This window comes from Phoenix dactylifera, chromosome 4 (assembly GCF_009389715.1).
Source record: "Phoenix dactylifera cultivar Barhee BC4 chromosome 4, palm_55x_up_171113_PBpolish2nd_filt_p, whole genome shotgun sequence".
Lineage (NCBI taxonomy): Eukaryota > Viridiplantae > Streptophyta > Magnoliopsida > Arecales > Arecaceae > Phoenix > Phoenix dactylifera.
Genome location: NC_052395.1, coordinates 24,354,441 through 24,371,506, shown reverse-complemented (window position 1 = coordinate 24,371,506; position 17,066 = coordinate 24,354,441). Strand labels below are relative to the sequence as shown.

The following is a 17,066-nucleotide window of genomic DNA, read 5'->3' as shown; positions in this document are numbered from 1 at the left end:
CTTTAAGTTAATTTACCTGGTGATCTAACAACATATCCCCCAACCAATCGAGCGTCGAGAATCCTCTCTGAAAAACTATCTTAGGACCATAAATTACAGAAGTTGGCATAAAATTTCCAACAAAAATGATCAAGCGAAAGTCTATAAATTTTCAGTGAGCCCTAACATACAGATTTTGTTATTCTCAACACCATCATCAGATTACGGACATAGACACCAAAAAAGACATCTTGAACTAAATTACTTCGCCACCTTCCAGCATTTGGTATTCAACTGGGTATAGCAAGTGCTTGAATTTTTTTCCCCTTTTCCCCTCTATATCACACACAAATCTATCGGGATCAAGACAGGGACTTGGACACCTGTAACACCTCTTACAGAGCCAGAGGGCGTCCAAACCAGACCGAAGTTAGTGGTCAAGCGCTCTTGGTCTAGGTTCCATAACAGGTGCTCCTCTATACCGTCGGGAGCAGCTAAACTATTCGGCCCTTTACATTTGGCTGTTTTCCGGTCATTCCCTCAAGTAGAGACTCGGCTTTCAGCACTTCCCCTCGTCCCTCTCTCCCTTGAATGACGTCCGGACAATGCCAATTGGCCAACTGCTGGTTTTCTCGATGACTAGATGAAAATGGAAATGCTCTAGAGCAAGGAAGCACGTAAAGTAAAATACCAAGTACCCAAACTACAAGTTCTGTCATTCAAACTCAAACAAGCTGACTTCAAACTGTCGTTAATAACAAAAAACACCACATAGCATACGTCCTCAGTCCAAGACAGGTCACAGAAACAAGGCAACTGAAGAAGTGTTCCCATAGTCTCACAGGACAGATTATATCAAGCATGAAGAGAAATAGCTAACAAGATAATATTATGTCCAACTGCCGTCTAGTAACACTGTTGTTGCCTTGATTTGCAGCTACTCAGAAACCATGTATCTTAATGTGCTCTTTCTTTACGATGCCGGCCTGCACCACAAGTAAAGCATTACATGTCAATAGCAGGCATAAATAAAACTTAGAACAGCCAGCATGCTCTTCATCACAAGCCATCATACACAGAAATAACAAGCACACTTGGGCTCGTCGAGAACAGTAGCGACAGAAAAGGGAGGCATTATGAAACCAGACCCATCTATCTGAAACGAAGGGATCAGGGAAGACAAATGGGTTAGATCTGGTTTATCTCAGAACAACCCACTTACAATTGGGTCCCAGCCTTCTGCATAAACAGGTTTTCCCAAGCCTTCTGCACAGACAGGTTCCAGTGGCTTGATAAATTCTGAAACCTAATTCCAGTTCCCATGGGGTAGCGGAAAGATTCCAGTTGGCCGCAAGGCTAATCAAGACACCGTTCAATATTCTCTAGTCACTTGAACCAAGTATAACAAATTCAACATTTTTGTCTGGCCTCCTGCAGTCACAGGTTCCATAGGCTTGATAAATTTGTAAAACCTAATTTTAGAGCCCTGTAATAGTGGAAACTTAGCGGTTGTCCAACATTCTCTAACCACCTGAATCTAGCATAACAAATTCAAGATTTGGCTGGCCTCCTACACTAACAGGTAAAATGGGCTTTGATAAATTCTTAATCAAACTCAGCTACCCTGGATGGTGGAAAGATTGCAGTTGCCCACGAAGTTAATCAAGACTTTGTCGAATATTCTCCGACCACTTGGAAAATTCAATATTTACTGCATTTTCTTCATCACATTTACTCTCCCCTCCCTCTCTGAAGACCAATCCTAACTCCCTTCCTCGTGTTCTTATTTCTTTTTTGTTTTATTTTTAAATATGACTAACGAGGGATGCTTTTTTTGTGTTGGGGAATTAGGTGCAGTTCTATATTAACATAATTTGGTTCGGTCTTGCGGTCCTTATCAACCTGATTGTCCACCCCAAATTTGACCTGACTCAAAAAAATGACCCAGCCCCACCAATTGCCACCCTAAGCCTCATCAGCCATATTAATGATGCTGAAAGTTTCCATGAGCGACCGTTGCAGAGATTACCAATTTCTATTCGGAGCCTAGAGAACTAACTCACGATAGGAAATCACTTCCCATAAAAGAAACATGGCAAAAAGAATACCTGAACTAGGAAAGTGGCCACATTCTTCCGTTGGTCACCTTGAAGTTGAATGACCTGCAAACCACAATGCATTCGAGGATGAAACAGAGGTAATAACATGTGCACTAGAAATTTATCCAGATTTCTTGCAATGTGAGCATCTAAATACATGCAATATCATACCTGGCCCAGCTCTGGGTCCTGGACAACAGTACCATTGCAGCAGAACTCCTTCTTGAGATCCTTCAAGATCTTGTTATAGCTAAATTCCTTTTTCAATCCTTGCACGGTGGTCAGACTCTTCCTGCCGTTGCGCTGCTGTATGCGCACATGCACATACTCTTTTGCTCCAGCACCAGAGTCCTCAGCATTTGCCTCAGCAAACGGATCTGCGCCCAAAAGAAATCAGGGCACTAAAAGATTCAGAAAGTAGTATATCATGCTTTCATATAATAAATGTTTTGCTACAAAGAGATTGTGAATGCAAGCAAACGATCAAACATATATACACAAAGTCAAGAACATGCAAACATACCAAATGTAGTTGGAATCTGGACGTCAAGATCAGACATGAACACTTGACGGTTGAAAATCGACAGAGATCAAACAAACAGATGACTACTACCTGCTTTTAGAAAGCTATGCTCAAGCTGAAAGCCACAAGACATGAGTTTGTTAGATTTCAGTGGACAATTAAGGCAAAAAAATGTAATTCATAACAACCAGCAAACGATCATATCATCTGTTCAGCGACTCTACCAAAAGCAAACAAACAGATCTCATTGAAGGCGAATGAAGTATAAAATCAGCATGGCGTTTTCTCAGCAACAGCACAACTATCATTATTTCTAAATTATTAAAAAAAAATACATATCTAGTTAAAATTATGTCCCAAGATTTTTACCATAATATCCGCAATTTCCTTTAAAAGTTTAAGAGGCAATTAACTCCAGCCTCTGCAATGAAAAGACCTTATGCATTTAAGCAGAGTGACATTTCAATGTATTAGCCCATAAATCATATAAGTTAACAGAAGGATGACAAATATATACATGCATTATATGTACATAAATATAAGTAAATTTATATGTATATCCATTCAGTTATATTATCATTCAAATGACTAAATGTTATCCATACGATCTTACACACTATATAGTCTCAACATATCCTACGGAAGGACGCACACAAAATACCAAGCAGATAATTAAAAATGAAAAGAGAAGATTATATATATCCAGAATCAACAGCATGAATCCATGAAACACGCCAGAGGCAAAACCACACTTGTACAATAACAAATGAAGCAAATAACCTCTGAACTTGATCACTCAAAAGGGTCAAACAAATGCATGGAAGTTTATCGAGTTAAGGAGCTGTAGATTCCACTAGACTATTTTATTAGCCTAACCTGGAATATGTAACATTCAATGCCCAAATTTTTATTCATCAGTAAGGTTGCATCAGCATTGGCAAAGGACAAGCAAACTTATCTCGTCACCTGAAGGTTGAAGCTCCTTGCATTGTGCAAGACCAAACTAGGACATTGCCACAATCTCACCCAATTGACCAAGATTGAACATGCACGACTCCACTAAATTAATTTCTTTAAGATCTTAACTCTTTACATCTAGACTAAATGAATGGTATAAATCCAAATCAACTTTTGACCCCCCAAAACGTTATCACCATGTTTAATCCTGTCCTAACATGATTCTTTTCATGAAAATACCCATAAAAATTCTGATCAAATTTGAATCCACTAGATCAGATTAACACCATTAATTATTATGGATCTTAGACCAAACCAAAAAAGTCTTGACAACAATAGACCAACACAGATCACAGAACAAGACTCAATAAGCTTTCAAAGCTTGGTCTATAAAATCTAGCATATTATTGCAGTAAAACAATTTCTTTTGCACCCATCAGTATCTGAAAGAACAGCAGGCATGGACAGATACAGCTTAGAATAAAAGGTTGGGATCAGAAATAACTGAAGCCAAACTCCTAAAGGTTACAACAGATCTACATAGATTATTCAATATATAACAAGCTTATAAGCGCAAACAAGTGAACAAACAAAATCATAATAAGCATAGGATTTCTCCTACACAGAGCACCCCATCCCCCCCATCCACCCCTTCTCCAACACACACACACACAAAAGGAACAAAGCCACCATATATTTCAAAGATGATGGAAGAGAACCACCATCAAAATGGATGTTAAGCCAGGATCAGATACTTTTGTTAAATTAAAACCCCTATTTTTCATGGAAAACGAATATGACCTTCACATACACCCCTCTGGACTTGTAATCCTTTTTTAACCTTCCCTGATAAAGATATCATCTTGCGTCTAGATTTAGAACACAAACAGATCACGCTATGATATACAGTAAATATCATGCCAACGATGAACAAAAAAATTGAAGGAAAAAGAACCAAGATGTACCTATTTCTCAGCATAAACCAAGGAAAAAAGCCTTCTTTTCAAGAAAGTCTTGCAATTATACATATCAGAGAACAAAGACGAGGGGAAAACAAAGATATCTTGAATAACCCTCAACACAAACCAGTAATAATCATCAAGAAGCCCTGACTTTCAAGAACTCTCCACCAGTAATCCACGCAGAGACCATCAAGAACCAGATCTCAATATCGCCAACAAGAACAGAACCGACAACCAAAGAATTCACCAAAGAATACGAAAAAAGATACAAAAAACCCCTTATCAGCTCCAAATCAAAAAGAGGGAAGAAGAAAACCCTAAGATCATCCAAGAACTAAACGAATACCCAAAAAAAAAACGAAAACACGACAGAAAAACGAAGAAGAACCTTTCTTACCTCGCCGGATACGAGGATTTGGTCTCACGTCGCCGAGATCCCCAAATCGCTCGCACGTCGCACGGGAGATCTGCTCTCGGTCTTCTTTATGAGCTCCTCCGTCCGGCCTCAGTTCCCTATTTATAGACGAAGATTAAAAAAAAAAAAATCTTAATTCCTGGGGTCTTCTTTTTCTCTCTCTTTCTGACCACAGAGCCTTTTATCGTCCGGTTAAACTCTCCATATCCCATCCAACCGCCCGCATAAGAATCCTATACGAGAACGCCAATCTAAGGTCAACGTTCCCTACAAGTGGTAGGTTGCTAATCATACAGCTAAGCGCATACAAATAAGTACGGACGTCTCGCGATAGGACCTTCTAGATGCTGTCCGGTAGTTGGCGTCCGCTGGCGGTGGTAGGAGGGTGCGGACGGCTGCGATTGCTGGGTGGGTGCTTTGGGATTCGGGAGTTGAGGTCGGTTTCGGGGATCTCGCGCGGTGGGGGCTGTCCGTTTGCCCACATCACGCGTGGGAATCGAATTCGTGGGGACCTGCGGGCTTGGCGCTGGAGCGACGCGATTCCCGCACCCATTAGGGTGGGCCCCTTATCGGGATTCGGATTAGCTGGATGGTGCACAACGCGCAACAGCCAAAACCAGCGGCAGCGAGCCCGTTAGTTGATTCTGGTTTGATTTTACCGGTCCTTCGTCCGAGGATTACTGCAGATTAACAGCTTAATTGAAGTCGTGAGCTGGAATCCAACCCAATTCACCTACCTCGTAGCCTGCTTTATGCGAGATAAAAAAACCAATACCAATGAGGAAAGGTGACGCCATATTGCAACAAAAAACTACGCAACAAGGTGATAATTTAACAATAATATAATATAAACTATGGTAAAGATTTTCTCTACTTTAAAAAGACCACGATAAGATACGGAGTTTAAAAAATAGCAAAGAGTTAGTGTAGGTAAAGTTCCGTTAAACATCATGTCATTGTAAAGGATAAGTAAAGTTAGTGTAAGTAAAGTTTGCAAAATTTGTGAAACATCATGTCATTGATAAACTTTTATTTTATATATATATATATATATATATATATATATATATATATAAAATGGCTTACATTGAGCTCTCCATTTACCATATGAGTATCATTATTAATAACATAAATATTTACATGTTCAGCCACCATTAAAATTTATTATTTAATATACAACAAATATTAATGGTATCAAATATGCTCGACTGCTACTAAAATTTATTGCAAACGCAATAGGAATTTTACTATTAAAACATCTATTTATTACAAAAATAGTTAAAAAATAGGAAAAACCATTTTCTACACACAGGCAATATTGATGATGCAAGTATTAATGACAGAATATTATATAGAGTTTTAGGCGGATGTCAGTATTAATGATGTCGATACAAATACTTATAAAAAAATATAAAATATATAAATAAATCTATCTTATCCTATTAATTTAAACTTTTGGGACAAGTAGTGATTTCAACGTAGTATTAGAGCAGAGGTTCTGAGTTCGAACCATGTCTTCACACTCTTTAACTTAATTATTAAAAATTTCATATGGTGAGTATTTCAACAATGCTATCATTAAAATTTATTACTCAATATAAAAAGAAATTTAACTATTAGAGTTTTTTATTTATTATAATTTGTTGAATCACTATATTACATTTCAGGAACAGTTCAAATAACAAATCATACATGCAGTCGCATACTAGTTTCCAAAACAACACCAACAAAATATTAGTGAATCATCGAACAAGTCTTCTTTAGCTCGGTTAACAGATGATGATTCCAAAGACAATTCGACAAATGAAAAGGTCATGAACGATTCAGCATTTATTCAATACCCAGAAAAATATTGTTACTGTAGTTTGAGATATTTTTTGATGAAGGACTTGGATGATACTATATACATTCGCTCATGGAAAATAAATCTCAAGTATCATGCGTCAAAGCATGATGATATCTAATGGCGTAGAAACTTGCCAAAAAGATTGATAAAAACACACCTTTTGAAGAAATACAAGATTACCAACTTACTTACGTCTAAGAAGATCAATCGACCATTTATTTTCATCTTGGTGGTTAGTTTAATTTCCTTCCCATGTCATTCGTAGTACACTACCATCTTGCATCCTGGACCCATAAATTATACTACTCGAACGTTGTTATTAATGGCTGAGTCTTCCATGTAAAGTCTCCATTATTTTGTTTGTTTAACTGAGCCTTTCGCATCTAATTCAATTCTATGCCCGATATGGTCCACTCCCTGAACTTGCCTATATGTGAAACCAATCCATCGTGGATGCCTGAGAGAGAGCTACGCTATAAATGTCGAGATTTTCTCAGGGCTACGCTAATCTCTGACAACCCGGTGCGGCAAGCTGGTTATCTGTCACAACAACACAACTTGAAGAGAACATCACATCCAGCCCGGGATTTTAGCCCAGCCGCAGGTCAAACAGCCAATGAGAGCAAAATGACCCAAAAATGAAGAGCTAAATGTATTCATTTTCGTTGTCGTTATCGACAAGAAAGCTAGAAAGTTCGGCCATTAAAGATAGCACCATCAGGCTAAATAAACCAGGAACTTCTACAGTCACATCACTATATGTGGAACACACAAAATTTCCACGGCCATGGCAACTATTGATTAAGATCTTCAACATAAACTGTGAATCTGTAGGAGATATCACGCAGGCTGTATATACATCATGTCCAAAATGAGATTTTTCGAGTTCTAAGACAGGCAAAGAGAATTTAGCACGAGTTTTTTCCATGACAATGTAAGAACTTGTAAAACCTTTATTAGAATCTGATGGGCCTGTTTCTACAGCCTCTTCTTGTTGCAGCCAAAGCCTGCAGGAGATGAACCCAATTAGCACCTCTATCATGCACTTCAGAGGGCTGAACTAAAGCTACCAGAGGCTTAATATAGTAGTGCACATCCTACCAACCAAGTCGGTACTTGCTGCCCTAACTTTCAGGCTCCATTGAATCATCAGAGTCACTTTTTTCACGTTCACCGCCCCCATTAGTAGCAGCCTCCAAGGGAACATCTTCTGGCTTTGCCTCGGGTGTCTCAGCAGGTTTCTTGCGCGCACCACGTGCCTCAGGTTCAGCCATTTCAACACGCGAGTCTAGGAAGGAATTAAGGAAGCACTTCACCATAAATATAATTCATACATCCGTGTCTTACACAGCAAGACCTACAGAGAAATTTCAGTTCCAACATGTAACTCAAGACATAAGAGGTCTCCAGATAGGGAACTAGAATCAGATTGAAAAGAATGCACTGTTTGTTCCATGGTTATTACTGTGAGAGAATAAGGTGGAGAAAACAACATGGAAAAAATGAAGACAAAAGGTCGCATGCATAGATCAAACAACCTCCCAGAAATTCATCGGCAGATGTAAGTTCCCAGTTGCACGAAAGCAATAATATCTCTGCAACATTATCATCCAAAAAGGATATTCTCTACTGTCCCGCCAGACATAATGTTGAGTAGATCTCTTTCAACCCGCTGGACGAACTCTGGCTGCACATGCAAAAAGATGTGAGAAACTACCAAAGAAATCATAGACAAAAGTCGCAGCTAAGTACATTGAGATCAGGTTCTCTCCGGAACCGCCTTCTGCGAGCATCCCTCATTGGTGGGGTAAGCCCATGCTTGAACTCAATCCCTTCTGGAGCAGGATCACCTTCTTCTCTTACCATAATAATCTGTTCCATTTCAATAGGTCAAGTTCTAATCAATCTTTAACTATGCAAAGCAGAGGACGGTCATCAATTACCTGACCAACATCAGCGGTTTTGATTAACACAGTATCATCATAAGTTTTATAAGATTCAACTATGCAAGGAAGATCCAAGAGGGAGGCAGGAAATCTTTCATTGCCAATCATAAAAGTACCATTTCTTCCATCCTCTGCATGAAATAGAACTTGTTAGAAGTATACAAAAAAACAATCAAGAGAACAATGTACATCAACTCAAAACCAAACGTCATACAAGAAAATGCTTGGTGCATACAAAAAGCAACATAAATAACATAAGATAAAAGAATTGGTGGGCATTAGAAATCCACAGAAGGAACCAAGTTTTCTTTCAAAATTGTAAACTACAAGACACTACATCCAGAAGAAAATCAGATGGATGTATACACTAATAACATTAGGAGGTTGAACCTTCCTTTACAGTATTGGAAGGTTTCCCTCTAAAAAGGACAACTCAGTGCTTGGGAGGGCTCGTTATGAGGCTATCAAAGTAAACTAGCACCACTCTAGTTAAAATATGTATCTCTACCCATATCATGCTCAAATAAGAGGTTCACAATCTATCTGCACTATCTTCCCCTGCAACTTCACCCCTTAAGATCTCTTTCCCGTTTTAAACCCCACTCCACATACCAGAATTTCGAGCACATTCTGACTCTCGATGGGCAAAGTAACTAGTTTAATATTTTGAAATTACAGAATACATGGGAACATGGAAAGTTCCCGATAACATTACTAGCCTTAACAAAATCTCATGCTAGCCTGACCCTTCAAAACCTATATCAGATACCATTTTTAGAGTTCATACATATGAGAAATATTTTTTTCCCAAATCCTATCTTAGCAGAATAGGATAGTTGCAAGGAGAAAAAACATACATGCAAATACACACATGGTAAATAATTTTGAGGGAGGACCAAAAACTACCATCCTCTATATGTGTTAGGTCTCTTGCAAATTTCAACTATTTGGCTGCATAAGGCGCACAAGTTGGGAAGTTGGCATTGCTGCCCATTAATTCTATGAATATGTGCTTCCAAACCACTGGCCATGTTGGCTCCCACAGTAGCACAACATAGTCACTGACAATTAACAGATTCCCAGAAGTCTGACAGAAGAAAGTGGAAGTGCAACGCGTATAAGTAGACACATTTAGAACTGTTTGCCATAAATTCACTGGTAGGCAAGGATATAGAGGGTAGCCCCTAAGGCTGCGTTTGGAAGCAGAACAGTAATTGTTCCTAACCCTCTATGTCCAGTTATTCCATGGATTAAATGGTATAAGCTTAAATTCCGTTTGATTCATGATCTGTTATTCCTGATGTTAATTCTGAATGTTGCTTGGTTGGAAAAACTGGAATAAGAAGGTTAAATGGTAGCTTCTCATAAATTGGACAAAATTGTCCCTGCCCCATAGGAATATAAATTGGACAAATATAGAGAGAATCAAAATGCTATTATAATAATTTTTCAAGCTATGACAATGATAATATTATTTTAATAAAAATAACAATAATATATTAGAAAGTCTCATAGGAAGCTCGGAAGGAGCTGAATCAAGCACGCTGCCCTTGCTTGTCAATTTTTCATTTGACTAATTACTTCAATATAATCTATTTAGTGGAGAAACATAACATTTTTTGACAGTCTGGAATCACTTCCTTTGCTAATCAGGTATCTCTCCTTGTGATTAGTTGGAAACCACGTCACTTCGAAAAAAGATCAGCATCAATTTCTACTTGGAAATTCAAATAATATTATATGCACTAAAGATTCAACAATATAGCAATGCAATTATGAGAAAATCAAAAAAAAAAAAAAATCCATAGTAACCATGGAACTCTAAGATTAAGATCAAAAACTAATACTTACACAACTATAACCATTTTTTAATTCATTCAAATATAATGATACTTAATAAATGTAAACCCACCCAATTAAACAAGTTCAAGCCATTAGCAAAGTTCAATCATTGGGGATTACAATCTCTACTTTTTTAAAAATTAATAATACAAAACATACCAATAAGAAGAAGAAGCACATAGATAGTAGAGATGAGATAAGAGGGAGCACCATATTATCTTCATACTATTACAAATATACACTTAGATGTAATTAAAACACTATGACAACTGTGATCCATGGACTACACTGGTGCCCTCCCAGGGTGACAACAATGATGGTCCCATGCAGGGCATTGATGGGATGATGGATTCAACTATCATCTTGGAGCCTCACCCATCTAAACATTCCATGAATTCTGGCCCCACTGAGGACACCATCACCTATCTTGGCTGGATCACCAATGGCCTCAATCAAAGGTGACAAGGATGATGGGTTCAACCTCGGTCTTGGACACCTCTACCATCCAAACATTGCAAAGAATGGTGGCCTGGTGTCAACGAGGATGTCGTCATCGATCTCTAGTGGCAATCGCTGATAGCCTGGCCAGTGCCATGGTGGAGGTTCGGCAAAAGTGCTAGTTCGACGACCTACGTAAAAAAAAAATAGGAATTTTTTGATTTGGAGACAAGGCCAATGATGGTCGTTCTGTTGATAAGGGCAGCGGTGTCATGCCACAGAAGAACCTTTAGCACAGGAAGTCAGCAAGGTGGTTGTTTGCAGTCAAAAATCTTGAGAGAAAGATAAGTCACGAGAAGGAAGAGGGATTCATGGGTGTTTTTGGGAAGTCATGGGCCTTGAACATGGAATAAACTAATCCACCTCTCCCAATGGAGTTGTTTATTCTGGGTTTACTAGGGTAAACGGATTAAGATGAAATTTGACTGGAGTAATTTTACTCCAGAGTAACTAGAATACCATTATGTTGTTTGGCAAAATGATTGGGTTAGCTGATATCTATTCCACGGTATTTTGCTTCCGAACATAGCCTAAGAAATCAAAAATATGCAAAGCAATTAAAAAAGAAGTCATATATTTAAAGGAAGGTGGGAATCCAAATTTCAATGCCTAAAACACACCAGCTGCACCTAATGAATGTATGACAACGGTATCAATAAGAAATAAATCTTCTGAATAAGTCAAGATGAACTGACCTCATTAAACTAGGGTAAATAACTCAGAACTACTTTAGATGAAAATGATAGTCAAGTTCTCGTGTAGCCATGACAACATGACACGCAACTATCAATAGATTGCAAGTAGCAATAAGCCTTAAATTGCCTGAAGCTAACTCCCACACCATCCATCATGTCAGAGAGAAACTCTATCCCCTCCTCTAAACTGAAGATCATACCAAGATTCCACAGTCCGTCCTTCCCAAACCCACGACTAACCTATTGACCTCCCTATTCCAATCAACGTTCCAATTGTAACACCTATATCTTCATTTGTAGTGCTTATGCTTAAACTATAATCGTATTATATCACATATTGCATAATACTCAACAAGTTTTAAAATGCACGTGCTCAACTTTACCAAACATTCATTGCGAATCGCTTGTTCAATCTTAAAATTCACTCACTGTGGTTCCAGGCCAAATATCCTTGCATCTGGATAGGGAGTATTATGTTATCAAGATCCCTTAAAAGTTCTAATAACAGGATTTTCCAAGCTGTTGTACTCAAACATGTACATATCCTGCTTAAGAAAATTTTATTGCCTAAATGGTTTCTTCACTGTCTCTGATTTATTTTTTAGAATTGATTAGTTTTCTCCTAGATATGCCTATGCAAAACTCCAACAACCCACACAATTGGCCCCATAATTTCTCCAAAGAGAATAGTAGAGTGAAAGATTTTCTTAGAGGAACTCCCTCTGCCATCAGCCCTAGTCAACAAAAGAGGAATTACCGTCACCTTCACGGAGGAGTCTTCTGACCTCAACTATTCCTTCATGAAAAGTTCATGAAAAAAACTACAAATTTGCATGAAAAGTAGGGAACGGTAGGTAAAGAAAAGAGATTGTCACAAGTACACCATTACAGTTTGTAACACGACTGAAGACATTTAATAATTATCAGCACCGATCAGGCATGAACTAGATTACCTTGCAGGACTATTTTTTACAAAAAAGAAAATAAGAAGCATAAGCACAAGGAAATACCTGAAAAGGACAAATCCAACGACCCGTCTTCGGAAGAGGAAGCGTTCTCATTGAAAAGGCGTTCTATTCGTTCAGATACAGAAGGGGGGACTCGGAGTATGAATTGTTCTTCCATCTCACGGACGTCCCCAACTCAAGAAACCAAATCTCCAACCCTTCAGTTAAATAAAAACATTGTATAACACCTCTCAAAAGGACTCGAACAATAATAGCAACTCACCCAGGACGCCGAATCAAACAATTCACCAACAACTAGGCTCAAATTTTCCCTAAATCCCTTCAGAATTCAACAAAACCCTAGCTTGCACACAAGGGGAAGATCGATGGGTATATAGCCTTGCATCCCAAAAGAACAACTGAGGGAATCGTATAACCCATCACTTATGAAACCTTCGAATAAATTAATCAGAAAAATTCATTACAACCGATCGGAATTTGTCTCACCATTGATGGACCACGAAGAGGATCCTGGCAACCCAAATTTAAGACCAAGCAAAGCCAAACCTTGGCCAAGCCGTTGAACAGAGGAATGGTTATCCAAAAACAGCTCAGAGAACGACAAAAGAAGCAGAAAAATGGGGGCATACCTTGAGCTGCGCTCCTCCGCTCGGCGGTAATGGAGCAAGGAGGGAGAGGGTTTCGAATTTGTATTCGAAGACCTGCTATGGACATCCGGACTCTGCTCCGGCTCAGATTCAGTCGACCAACTCTGTCCGTAGATAATTTTAATCATCACATGGGTTGCCACATCATGGCCGTTCATCAATTTATCCCTCGTCACGGGGGAACAATGGTTAAAATAAAACCATGTCCCGTGTACGCCACGTCTTTACAGCTCATAGCCCACACGTGTTCTCCCATAATTGGTCTTGCTTTTCTCGGTGGTTCCGTCGTCCGTTCACATTCTCCACCAGGCGTCGGCAATTCCAGCTTTATATAAGACCCATCCCTCTTTCTTCTGCCATCCAGTTTTCTTCGGTTGAAAGGGAAGAGTTCTCAATTCGTTCTTGTAAGGTATATTCTTTTGTCTCATTTCTTGTAGATCTCATAGAACGGTTAACTATCCTAATTCTATTTGGATTTTCGATGGGTTCTGCTTGGCTAGAAGTACATATGATTCTTTGTTTTTTGAAAAAAAATATTTTGGATTTTTTTTTTATTTTGTTTCCTCCGTAACAATCGAGATAAAGATCTGTTGTTGCAATTTCTCTCGCTATTTTTTTAGATTTTAATGTGATACATATGTCCGTCGCTTGAATCCCCTTGCCCTATTGTCGATCTGCTCATGGTCTCCACCATCGATCAACTCCTTTTCTGTTTCTTTGTCAAGTAAGTTTGATCTGTTCGTAGAACTACCTCTGATGCCTGTTCTTGTTTTTCTTTCCGTGAAAACAGATGCAGATCTTCGTGAAGACCCTCACCGGCAAGACCATTACCCTGGAGGTCGAGTCCTCGGACACGATCGACAACGTCAAGGCCAAGATCCAAGACAAGGAGGGCATCCCCCCGGACCAGCAACGTCTTATCTTCGCCGGCAAGCAGCTCGAGGACGGCCGGACGCTCGCCGACTATAATATCCAGAAGGAGTCCACCCTCCACCTGGTGCTCCGCCTCAGGGGAGGGATGCAGATCTTCGTGAAGACTCTCACCGGCAAGACCATCACCCTAGAGGTCGAGTCCTCGGACACGATCGACAACGTCAAGGCCAAGATCCAGGACAAAGAGGGCATCCCCCCGGACCAGCAACGTCTTATCTTCGCCGGCAAGCAGCTCGAGGACGGCCGGACGCTCGCCGACTACAACATCCAGAAGGAGTCCACCCTCCATCTCGTTCTCCGTCTCCGTGGTGGTATGCAAATCTTCGTCAAGACCCTCACCGGCAAAACCATCACCCTGGAGGTCGAGTCGTCCGATACGATCGACAACGTCAAGGCCAAGATCCAGGACAAGGAGGGCATCCCCCCGGACCAGCAGAGGCTCATCTTTGCCGGGAAACAGCTTGAAGACGGCCGGACCCTCGCCGACTATAATATCCAGAAGGAGTCCACCCTCCACCTGGTGCTCCGCCTCAGGGGAGGGATGCAGATCTTCGTGAAGACCCTCACCGGCAAAACCATCACCCTGGAGGTCGAGTCCTCGGACACGATCGACAACGTCAAGGCCAAGATCCAGGACAAGGAGGGCATCCCCCCGGACCAGCAGAGGCTCATCTTTGCCGGAAAACAGCTTGAAGACGGCCGGACCCTCGCCGACTATAACATCCAGAAGGAGTCCACCCTCCACCTGGTGCTCCGCCTCAGGGGAGGGATGCAGATCTTCGTGAAGACTCTCACCGGCAAGACGATCACCCTGGAGGTGGAAAGCTCGGACACTATCGACAACGTGAAGGCGAAGATCCAGGATAAGGAGGGGATTCCGCCGGATCAGCAGAGGCTGATCTTCGCCGGGAAGCAGCTCGAGGACGGTCGGACTCTCGCCGACTACAACATTCAGAAGGAGTCTACCCTCCATCTGGTGCTCCGCCTCCGCGGTGGGATGTGAATTCTCAGCCGTTGATCTGGTGGTCCTGGTGCTGTTCGCGTCCGGTCTGCGTCCGTGTTTTGTCTCGTGTGGTCACACGTGTCTGGTTCTGTTATGCGTCCGTGGTTTGTCTCGTGTTTGTGTGGTGTCGTTGGCCGACTTAATGTGGGCGGCTCGAATCGTATCCTTGTTTTCTTTTGTGTTCTGCTTCGGTGGGTGCTTTTCCTGCCGAAAAATAATGCCAGGACTAAACTTATTTTGCGCCCATGTTTGAAGAGAGAAATTTTATTTGGCGTAAATTTGAGAGTATTTAACCTTTTCTCCTGCATTCTAAATTTTTGTTGGTCGAGCTCCTATATATGGCCGGGTCTGATGGTATTGATATTTATTTGGATGCATTAAAAAGAAACAAATAAATTACAACCATATATTTATTTGGATGCTATTAATATTTATTCCGACGATATATTATTACTAGTATTGCTAAACTTTTTGTGATGCTCTTTCTTTCTCGTAGGAACTTAGTAAGTGCTTTAGTGTAGGATGAGCAAACTAATTTTCTCGAGCTCGAAGCACCGGATCGATTTCACATTCAGCATTAGCCTACGAGCTGTAATTTTAGATTGCCGCAATCAGAAGATTGATGTTGTTCGATGGGCGTCGATCTTGCAAGGCACTTTAAGATGCGGGTGGCTTCAAATATACAATATAGTTTTTAGCAATGTAATGGAGTTGGACCCTTATGTCGCAGTTTTTGAACAAAGATAAATCTAGCAGGCGGTCGTAGAGAATCTTGGTTGTTAATATAGTCTTACTAGTTAATTTCAAAAACAAGTCTCAAGATGGAGAGTTCTTTGCGCATTGGTGGTGAGGCAAATTTTATTATATTTCAAAAACAAGTCTCAAGATGGAGAGTGCTTTGCGCATTGGTGGTGAGGCAAATTTTATTATAGCCACGGCCTAACCTCAAATTAGAGGAGCACGTTTATGGGTCTCTTATTTGGAAATTCTTTAACCAGCCCTTGCCCCCATAATGCCACGTTCAGCGGGAACTAGGAGAAAAGTTCTGAATGGCATTCGATAACATTTCTCTTTCCATCGAGGGGATCCACTTTTGCAAGTATAATAGCATCATGAAACCTTGGGCCAACTCCTACTTCGTAAGGAACTATGTTTTTAAGCTAATATTGTTGCTCCTTCAACTTTGGCACAGCAAATAAAAAAAAAAGAAAAACGAATTTGGATTTCAAGTCAGCAATTGTATTTACGTCTTGTCTGGTGAGATAATTTTGGCATATAACTCGGCGAGATAAATAGAATCGTTCTCTTTGGCATAGAGCTCGGCGAGATTCTTAGAATCGTTCTCCTTCTAATAATACGAGCTGATTCATTTCATATAAAGGTAGAAAAAAGAAACTATCTATTTTTCCTAATTGACACCGCTTAACTATTTTCCTAATATATCTTTTCTCTTTGGCTGATAAGATTAACGTAATCTATGGAAAAAAATGGACAAAAAGGAATGCATTTGCTATTTTGGTAATGGCTGCTACTTAACTAATTTCCTAAAATATCTCATCTCAACGGGCGATTTTCCATACTTGTTAAAATTTCAAAAATATATATTTCCGCGTGTCGCAATTATTACTAATCTAATTGACACATACTTGCCTTCTGCTGCCACTTGTTAATTCCACTTTCGAATGCATCGCCTAATAAAAAATTTAGAGGACGTATTTACCCTTCAATCTTGACCGTTCGCATTGTATTGGGA

General features: G+C 40.0%; 3 protein-coding genes across 10 annotated transcripts; 1 reads left to right on the top strand and 2 right to left on the bottom strand.

Annotated features, from left to right (window-relative positions):
• Positions 1-657: 657 nt before the first annotated feature.
• Positions 658-5,043, bottom strand: LOC103716824 (protein translation factor SUI1 homolog). Of its 3 annotated transcripts, XM_026808376.2 has the most exons (6): positions 4,918-5,023; positions 2,971-3,022; positions 2,602-2,716; positions 2,250-2,455; positions 2,088-2,141; positions 658-965 (listed from the first exon to the last, which is right to left on the bottom strand). In XM_026808376.2, exons 3-6 carry the CDS (start codon positions 2,636-2,638, stop codon positions 921-923), a joined length of 342 nt encoding a protein of 113 aa, XP_026664177.1. In that variant the 5' UTR covers positions 2,639-2,716; positions 2,971-3,022; positions 4,918-5,023; the 3' UTR covers positions 658-920. The 3 variants fall into 3 exon arrangements, with proteins under 3 accessions (XP_026664177.1, XP_008803218.1, XP_026664178.1); XM_008804996.3 differs by lacking the exon at positions 2,971-3,022 and having other exon boundaries at positions 4,918-5,043; XM_026808377.2 differs by lacking the exons at positions 2,971-3,022; positions 4,918-5,023 and adding an exon at positions 4,645-4,807.
• A 2,366-nt stretch (positions 5,044-7,409) lies between these two features.
• Positions 7,410-13,516, bottom strand: LOC103716825 (transcription initiation factor TFIID subunit 7-like). 6 transcript variants are annotated; one of them, XM_026808379.2, is made up of 7 exons: positions 13,217-13,353; positions 12,773-13,128; positions 8,725-8,858; positions 8,534-8,653; positions 8,405-8,468; positions 7,883-8,069; positions 7,410-7,788 (listed from the first exon to the last, which is right to left on the bottom strand). In XM_026808379.2, the coding sequence occupies exons 2-6, from the start codon at positions 12,885-12,887 to the stop codon at positions 7,906-7,908; spliced, it is 597 nt and encodes a 198-aa protein (XP_026664180.2). In that variant the 5' UTR covers positions 12,888-13,128; positions 13,217-13,353; the 3' UTR covers positions 7,410-7,788; positions 7,883-7,905. The 6 variants fall into 6 exon arrangements, with proteins under 6 accessions (XP_026664180.2, XP_026664179.2, XP_038981856.1 ...); XM_026808378.2 differs by having other exon boundaries at positions 7,887-8,069; XM_039125928.1 differs by adding an exon at positions 13,360-13,503 and having other exon boundaries at positions 7,412-8,069; positions 13,217-13,276.
• Positions 13,517-13,564: 48 nt separating this feature from the next.
• On the top strand, positions 13,565-15,620 carry LOC120110580 (polyubiquitin-like). Its single transcript, XM_039125927.1, has 2 exons — positions 13,565-13,786; positions 14,168-15,620. The coding sequence occupies exons 1-2, from the start codon at positions 13,580-13,582 to the stop codon at positions 15,311-15,313; spliced, it is 1,353 nt and encodes a 450-aa protein (XP_038981855.1). The 5' UTR covers positions 13,565-13,579; the 3' UTR covers positions 15,314-15,620.
• The last annotated feature ends 1,446 nt before the right edge of the window (positions 15,621-17,066 follow it).